The sequence below is a fragment of the Pinus tabuliformis genome, chromosome 4_2, assembly GCF_031772625.1.
Source record: "Pinus tabuliformis cultivar Carrire ecotype Pingquan chromosome 4_2, CPIR1, whole genome shotgun sequence".
NCBI classification, from domain to species: domain Eukaryota; kingdom Viridiplantae; phylum Streptophyta; class Pinopsida; order Pinales; family Pinaceae; genus Pinus; species Pinus tabuliformis.
The window spans coordinates 519,298,894-519,307,811 of record NC_142304.1 but is presented as its reverse complement, the minus strand read 5'-3'; the positions used below and the strand labels follow the sequence as shown (position 1 = coordinate 519,307,811).

At 41.2% G+C, this 8,918-nt stretch overlaps 1 protein-coding gene across 1 annotated transcript; it reads left to right on the top strand.

Moving 5' to 3' along the window:
* The first annotated feature begins 210 nt into the window (after positions 1 to 210).
* LOC149170267 (uncharacterized) lies at positions 211 to 1,098 on the top strand. Its single transcript, XM_089425494.1, has one exon. It carries the CDS (start codon positions 211 to 213, stop codon positions 1,096 to 1,098), a length of 888 nt encoding a protein of 295 aa, XP_089281620.1.
* The last annotated feature ends 7,820 nt before the right edge of the window (positions 1,099 to 8,918 follow it).

Genomic DNA, 8,918 nt, shown 5'->3' with positions numbered 1-8,918 from the left:
CCCCCATCGGTCAATGATGAAGGGTAGAAAAATAAGGAAGGAGAATATCACGAGGTTCAGACTCGAGACCTCGCGGATCTGAACCAGATCAGAGGAAAACAAGACGACAAAGCTCCACCCAGAGTTAGCTCGACCACATGCAAGCCAGTAGCAACAGAGAGGCTGAAAGTAGAATTTCCAAGCCAACGTATAAATGCCCAAATACAATACATGCGGGATCATGCGCTAACAGGCAAGTTTATAGGGATCTGGCCAACTGAAAAAGCACTGCGAGGTTGGATAGCAGCAAAATGGAGCCCAAAAGGACACATCACTTTGCAGTTGGGACCTAAAGGATTTTTTACAGCCATTTTCAACTGTTTGGAGGACATAAACAGGGTAATGGACGAAGGCCCGTATTTCTTCAATGCAGTTGGATTGTATCTCAGAGGATGGGTAGAGCGATTCAATCCTGACAAAGAGGATCTCAGCTGGGCTCCTGTCTGGATCAGGCTTTACTCGCTTCCTGTGGAATACTGGGAAGAAGTCTCTCTACAAGAAATAGGTAATGTTCTAGGAGAATTTATGAAAGTAGCAGAGGAAACAAAAGTCCGAAGATACACCTCCTATGCAAGAATCTGTGTGTACATGAATCTCAACAAGGCGCTTCCGGATGCAGTAAGTTTACTCCATGACGATTATGAATGGGTTCAGTTAATTGATTATGAACATGTCCCGTTTAGGTGCAGACGATGTCATGCACTGGGTCACCTATTTAGGGATTATCTCCTAAATAAAAAATCCTCGCCTCCAAGCGCCTCTAATAAACCTGAATCTGATGGTTTCACCAAAGTTACGAACCGCAGAAAAAACCATAAGAAAGCAGCTCCAAATCCCAGGCAACCTCAAGCCAATGCATCCAAGCCTTCAACGAGCAACAGTTTTGTAGCTCTAGCTAATGAACCTATGATCAATCCTGATAACCCAACTCCCCCAGAGCGAGGGGCAAAAAAGGACAAGCAACCGTTGCACACAGAATCCATAATGATCCCAACAGATCCGGTGATCAACGATCCCTTTATTTCTGCTAAGCATAAAGCCCCAGAATGGTATCTTTAAGGAATGGAGGAAGATATTAGAGAACCTGACACAAGAACAACATCAGAAACCAATGAAGGGCAAAATGACTCTTAGTACATGGAGGAGGACTCAGAAAATATAGACATCGGGGAACTAGACATTCAAGGCCTTGAGCAGGCTTGCAATGCAAAGAATTTTGACAAAATCCCAAATCAGCAGGTAGAGGACCTGGAGGAAATCTTATCAAGGGCACACAAGTAAAAATCACTAGGTATCCAAACTGGAAGCCCTTGGGATGGAAGAGTCATCACCAAAGACATCAAAAAACGTGGAAGAAAAACAGATCTTCAACGAACAATCAGAATAGGAGCAATGTTAGTGGAGTCTGGTCGATACTCCAAGCTAACAAAGTATTACGAATACCTCCAAAACTCTTCCCAATGACGTTAATATCATGGAACATTAGAGGGCTTAACAGCCCAGGGAAAGGAAGACTTCTTAAAAAATTGATAATGCAGGAAGAACCACAAATACTCTTCGTACAAGAAACAAAATGCAACTCAAGTGCAATAGAAAGGATTGCAACAAAAGCATGGCCAGGAGGGATGAATGTGGCTGTAGATGCAGATGGAGCGTCCGGCGGTCTCGTAATCCTATGGGACGCTCATTCCATAACACTCTCCAATATTCATGCAAATAAAAACTTCATCCAAGAAATATTTCACATCAAAGGAACAAACACACATGGGCATATTACCAATGTATATTTTCCCTAGGAATTTGCACGCAAAATAGAAATTCTGAATGCCCTCTCGGATCTCAACTCAGTCAGAATGTACCCAATGTGGATAGCTGGGGGGATTTCAACATGATCACCAGAATGGAAGAAAAGAAAGGAGGTAGGAACAGTGGGAATCACGATGGGATTCACCTCAAAGATTTTATCCAAAGGAATTGGCTTATTGATATGCCTTTCAACAACGGTCTTTTTACATGGAATAATAAGAGAACAGGGTTACAACAAATATCCTCTCGCTTGGATAGATTCTTAATTTCAGAGAATGCTATTCATTTAGGGGGCAATTTTGCAGCGTCAATCATGCTGATTTGGGGATCGGATCATTGGCCAATATTGATCCAATGGACGCGGCCAGGAAGCAACATTCAAAGACCTTTTCGATTTGAAGAGTTCTGGATGTCTCACCTGGATTTCAATAATTTAATCAGCACACAATGGAACAATTTTACGCCTTCTGAAGGAACAAAGATGTCACAGTTTCAATAGAAGCTCAAGCACCTTAAAGGTAAGATCAAACAGTGGAATCATAATTCCTTTGGTAACATTTTCCAGGCTCAAATCGCTCTCGATCAGGACATGAAATGCTTGCAACAGGAAATCATAATGGAAGGCCGATCAGAGGACCTGTTAGAATAGGAAAAAATTCTTGAGTCACAAATTCTACAAAGGGAAAAACAGGAAGAAACGCTATGGAGGCAAAAATCAAGAATAAAATGGTTGAAGGATGGGGAAAAAACACAAAATTTTTCCACAGTACTACCATCCAACGCAGAATGAACAATAACATAACCCACATTCTAAATGAGCAGGGGGACAAGCAGGAAACTCATGAAGAAATTGAAAGAGAATTTGTGAATCACTTCAAGAAGGCACATCAAGAACCTCAAATAAATAGATCGAAAGCTATAGAAAAAATCACCAGACATATACCGAAGTTAATCACAGAGGAGCACAACCAACTTCTCCTTAGACCGATCGAACTGCAGGAAATTGAAGCAGCGGTTCACCAACTAAAGGCTGGGAAGGCGCCTGGTTCGGATGGGTTCACTTCAAACTTTTTTCACAAGTTCTGGGACTTGATTAAAATGGAAGTATGGTAGGTGGTCGAGGAATCAAGATCTCTGAGATGGATGTTCCCCGGAATAAATGCTACCTTTATCGCTCTCATCCCCAAGGAGGCCCAGCCCAACACTCCTGACAAATACAGGCCTATATCCCTCTGCAACATTATCTACAAGATTGTCTCCAAAATCATTGCCTCTAGGCTCAAAGTGCTGCTCCCTCTCATAATATCTCCAGAGCAATCGGGCTATGTCGAAGGGAGGCAGATAACGGACGGTATTATTCTCACTCATGAAATAATACACTCCTTAAAGCAATCCAAGAAGCCAGGTATGCTCCTTAAAATTGATCTCTCAAAGGCTTTTGATAGCTTAAGCTGGTTGTACATTAAAAAAACCCTTATTGCTTTTGGTTTTGCTCCCCCATGGGTTAGATGGGTTATGAGTCTATTATCCTCCTCCTTTTTTTCGGTCCTCATCAATGGTATCCCCTCCTCTCCCTTTATACCTTCTCGAGGAATCAGACAAGGAGATCCTCTCTCTCCATTCCTTTTTGTTATTATGGCTGAAGGTCTTGGCCGAAGTATCAAGCAGGCTCAGCACTCCCATATGCTCAAAGGTTTGTCTTTTCACAACTCCCCAGCCTTCACTCACCAGAAATTCGTGGACGACAACATGCTTTTTGGTCACCCCTCAGTCCAGGAGGCTTGTCAACTCAAATCCCTTCTTTCGGATTTTTTGGAAGCTTCTGGAGCCTCTATCAATAAAACCAAGTCCCAAATCTTCTTTTTCAACACGCCTATCTGTATTCAATCTGCCATAGCCCGTATCATAGATTTCTCTATTGCTTCCCTTCCCTCTAAATATCTGGGGGCTCCTTTAATAACCTCAGCCCTGAAGCACTCCTTTTGGAAAATTCTTTTAGAAAAGTTGGAAAATCGCCTTTCTTTATGGACTTACCGAACCCTTAATATGGCAAGTAGGTTAGTTCTCATCAAGGCTGTTCGTCATTCCATGTCGCTATACCTGTTCTCTATACTGGCCGCACCCAAATGGGTGCTAAAAGAAATCAAGCGCCTTCAAAGATCTTTCCTATGGGGTAGCTCAGGTCAGAAACGTAAATGGGCTTTGGTTAAATGGGACACTGTCTGTCTTCCCAAGTGTGCAGGCGGAACTGGACTTAGGGACCCCTCTCTCAGCAATAATGTCACGGGAGCGCGTATTTGGTGGCGATGGGTTACTATGCCATCCACCCCCTGGGCCTATTTGTGGACATCTAAATATGCAAACAACCGTCCCTAAGAGGAACTAATCAAAATATCAGAGGTAGGAATGGGCTCCTTAATTTGGAATTCAGCCAAGCAGCATAGGAGTTTGGTTCAGCGGCACAGTTTTTGGGAAGTCAAGGATGGCAAGGATGCAAGATTTTGGGAAGACTCCTGGTAGCAGTTTCCCAAGTTACAAGACCTTCTTCATCCTACGCATATACCAGAACAGAACCTACAAGAAGTGAACAAGGTAAAGAACTTCTGGAAATCTGCATCGATACAAAATACCAGACAATGGTTAGAGGCACACCAAATCTTAAGAAATGGAATGGAACAAGATCAAAAAAATCTTCAAGCAGAGTTAATGAGAAGAAAAATTCAATGTTCGGAGGAAAGAGATACTATTAGATGGGGATATGGAGAAAAGGGAGTATTTTCAACAAAGGAAGCCTACAAAATCATAATCCAGGAGCACATGGTCAAAGATAACCTCTGGAGCAAAGTGTGGGATCGCACCAGCTGGCCGAAAGTTTCTACCTTCCTCTGGCTCCTTGGTCACAACAAGATTCTTACATGGGACAATCTCCGGAAACGGAACTATCAAGGGCCCTCAATATGTCCTATCTGCAAACATGAGGAAGAGTCTACAAAGCATCTTATGCAATCCTGCATCATGGAGCGCAAATTCTAGGAAAAAATAAGCTTCCGCTGCCAAAAGGAAGGCAGAATTCAGGGAGATGTCATAGAAACGGTGCGCAGTTGGGAACAGAACCCTTTTCAAAGCAAGATATTGAACTTCCTCTGGAAACTTATTCCAGGCTTCCTAATGTGGACAATCTGGAAGGAGCGAAATCAGAGAATATTCAAAGATCAATCTATGCCGATGGAGAAGCTCTGGAAAATTATGTGTCAAAATATCAAAGAAACCATATCTTTGCACACCTGGTGTCAGGAGGATCTCCCTTCTACACCCCAAGAAAAAAACATATGGGCCAATTGGACCCTTCAATGGCATCAAGCAAACATTGCCCAAAGAACTCTTCCTCAGACAAGTCATTCGCCTAATACTTGGACTCCACCTCCCAGAAATATTTATCAGTTAAATTTTGACGGGGCCTCAAAAGGCAATCCTGGCAACTCAGGCTTTGGAGGGATTTTCAAAGATTGGAAAGGAGTTCCTCTACTTACCTTCTTAGGCTCACAAGGATGGGACACCAATAACTCAGCGGAACTAGAAGGTCTTTGGCAAGGGCTCATTCTTGCTCAAAAGTTGGGTTTTTTTCCTCTGATCATCGAAGGTGACTCTCAAATCATCATCAACATGGTCATCAAAATCATGCAAGGCACACCGAAAAGCAAAGTCAGTAGCAGTTGGAGAATAGCAAAGAGGTTGGAACTCATAGAAACATGGCTCATCCATCACAGGGCGATAACTCTCAAGCATATTAGAAGGGAAGGGCACAAAGTGGCGGATCTTCTAGCTAACTGTCGGGTGGAATATGGAGTCAACCTTCATACAGGCTCAATTACAGGTCTGGTCTCTGATTCCCAACTCAAGGACTTTCAAAACAATGTGAAGAAGGATTTGATGCAGGAAGGAGATGAACACCCGGATGCGGGTGACATAAATCAAAGTTAATGGGAGCATTTACGACCGCCGGCACATCGTCCTGCAGCTTCAAGCGACGCGCTCCTCTCCAGATTAGCGCCAAGCCCAAGCAGGTTCACCTTATGTGCAATTACTTCATCATGCAGATTGATTTGATGCTCCTCCTCGACAGCTATACAGTCCAGATGGTTCTGAACAGGCAACTTGCAGCACCTTTATTTACGGTTTGGTGTTCGTCTTTTGGTTATGGCCTTTCCCTTCTGAAGCATCCCCGCCGAGGAAATTCCTTTGCTCGGTGGGATAAGCTTACGTTTATTCAGGCGCCTGATTTACATTGTTCTTCCCCACCCGACTGGTCCAGCTATATTCACTGCTGTCTGCTCTATCCCGGGTTTTATTTCTGGTTCAGTATTTTTTGGGTTGGCAGAATGGTCAAGGTCCGGCAGAGATTGCTGAGTCGTCGTGGTGGAAGCCAAGGAGGAGGAGGTAGCAGGTGCTCTTAGACTTCTCAGCCTGCTCCTCAAGCAATGACGCCTCCGGCTAGTCCCTCGCGCAGACCGCTACCGTATCATGCTTTTCAAAACTTTCATTTCAGGTTTCAGAGCAATTTAAATCGGCCAATCATCTCTGCTAATATTTCCATAATCTTCACGGAAGAGGAGTCTTCTATCCAAGCCTCTGCAAATGACATGGCAGACTCATCCCAGGAAGGTCTCAGAATTGTTGGTCGCCTTAGCACAGAGCAACAACAAGGCAACATTGGTCAATCAAGTAAGCAAGGTGGTTCGAAGGAAGCGGGCAAAGGAATGGCGGACAGTTCGAGCAGTGATCCTCTGGATATGCAGCCGGGTGGAAGCCACCATGGCGCATTGGTAACACCGGAAGGTGACAGTAGCTCAAGCAGCTCTCTTCAGGCCCCGAAGCCCCCAGGTGGCAGCGGGGAGGGTGAGGAGATATACGGTGGTGACATATGGTATGGCAACGAATGCCCGGTGGAGGAAGTGCCAATGGACCAAGACAAGCTCACTTGATGACTCCCAGTGGCCTTCTTAGCTCTCTTTTTGTCTGGTTTTGGGTCTATCGTTTTTTATGGTGTTGTTGACACGGTTCTGCTTCTGTTACTCTGTTCTTGCTTATGAATTTTTGGTCTGGAAATGGGAAGATCTTAACCCATCCTGACTGTATGTCTCCTGTAAATGGTCTCCCCAAATATGGGTTAGTTCGGTCAGTTTTGAAAGCATGCAGGTCCTCTATGTCGAGGCTCAGTCCTCCTTGTAATTTTATGGTTACCTTATATTAATAGAATTAGCATTTACTGAGAGAAAAAAAAAAAAATAACAATATCAATATAATAGAGTTTATAATATGGTATTTATAGTGAGTTTAATATTAGTATTTATAGTATTAGGTTTATAGTCCCTTGGGTTTAATAATTCTTTGAGTTTATTAATCTCTTGGGTTTTTAATATTAATCTCTTGAGTTTATAATATTACTGTCTCGGGTCTATTAATCCCTTTGGTTAATTTATTATAATAGTATTGGGTTTTTATTTTTAATATATAATTAACATTATATTATATTTTAATTTAATATATGCTGTTAGTTAATATTATCAATATACTACAACTATATGAATAAATAATATTGACAATTATATTAATAAATATATAATAATTATTGAGCCCAATATAACAGTAGACAAAAATAAGTATTATTAATAATGATTAAATGTTATGATGTTATATGTTAATTATATTATAGTTTGAAATATAATATAATATTAATATAATAAAAATAAATATATAAATATACAATAATATGGTTGCTATTATTTATATAATTAATAATAATAAAAAATAGTTAGTGTTTAGCAATATACACTTCTTAATTATTAATATGATTGATATATGTCTATATCAACCATATTTACTAATGTAATTATAAATGTGCTTCATATACTTCAATGTTTCAACACAACACAGTGCAAAGTAGACATGATTCAAATGAAAATATCAAATCAGACCATGAAAGTTATTGGTCACAAACAATTTCAATTTCTGGTTTTACTCATGTCATATTCTAATCCCTCGATACAATTGTACATAAAACAAATAGTGTGTTTTGAATCTTTCAAAAAATATATAATGGAAATCATCAATAGATAAATTTCCTAGGTGATGTTCTGAAATATTACACAGATGTAGCATCCGCTGTTTCATATAAGGAATTAAAGCCAGCAAGCATAAGATGATTCATATCTGCTATTTCATATCAGGAATTGAAGCCAACAGTGGTAGCAGATGATTCAATGGACATAGATGGCATGAGGCTACTGAAAATGAACGTGCTTTTTCCTTCTGGGACTTCACCACAACAACAGGGCACTCTGCATGTCACTCACACTGCCACTAAACAACCTGCAGAATCCAATATCCTCATCTTAAGACATGTGATGTAGGAAAGTGTTCCCTCTGCGGACAGAGGCAACCCCTCTAGTCCTAGAGTGGGTCTAGTCACAGCAAGGACAAAACAACAATTAATTCCCTTAAATAGTCATAGTTGGAGGCCTACCTCAAACCGGTGGTTGACGAAGTTTCGTTGCTCTGTTCCAGCTTCCGTTTCCTTCTCCTTAATGAGAAATCAATCTGAAACACCATAAGAAAACAATAGAGCACGTAACCGAAAACAACAATGATCTATTTACTCATAAAGTCAAGAAATCATGAGCTATCAAGTAAATTACATACAATACATAGGAAATCATCATTGATTGTATTAATGATAAATCAAGAGAAAAGCTTACAACCAAGTCTTGACATCGCAAGCCTTCTCGGAGGGTCTAGCCAGCATGTTTCCTTAAGGATTCACTCTCGAAGATGGGTCTCCCAAACAACAATATCTCTCTTTCACTCATAAGTTTTAATACAAGGTTTAGGTCACTCCACAACCTCTTGCAAACTATTTAGCAATCCCACACTTGTCACACTCACACTAAAGCTATCTACCAACTCAAAACAGCAGCGACACTGTACAACCAAAAGAACTAAAAAACTAGGAACTAAGGAACTAGCAGATCATAGCAATGGTGAGTGATTTTATAGGAGGAGGAGCCTCCATGAAA

What these genes read in the sequence shown, in the direction of transcription:
- LOC149170267 (XM_089425494.1), top strand. Translation starts at nt 211, where the DNA reads ATGCGGGATCATGCGCTAACAGGCAAGTTTATAGGGATCTGGCCAACT.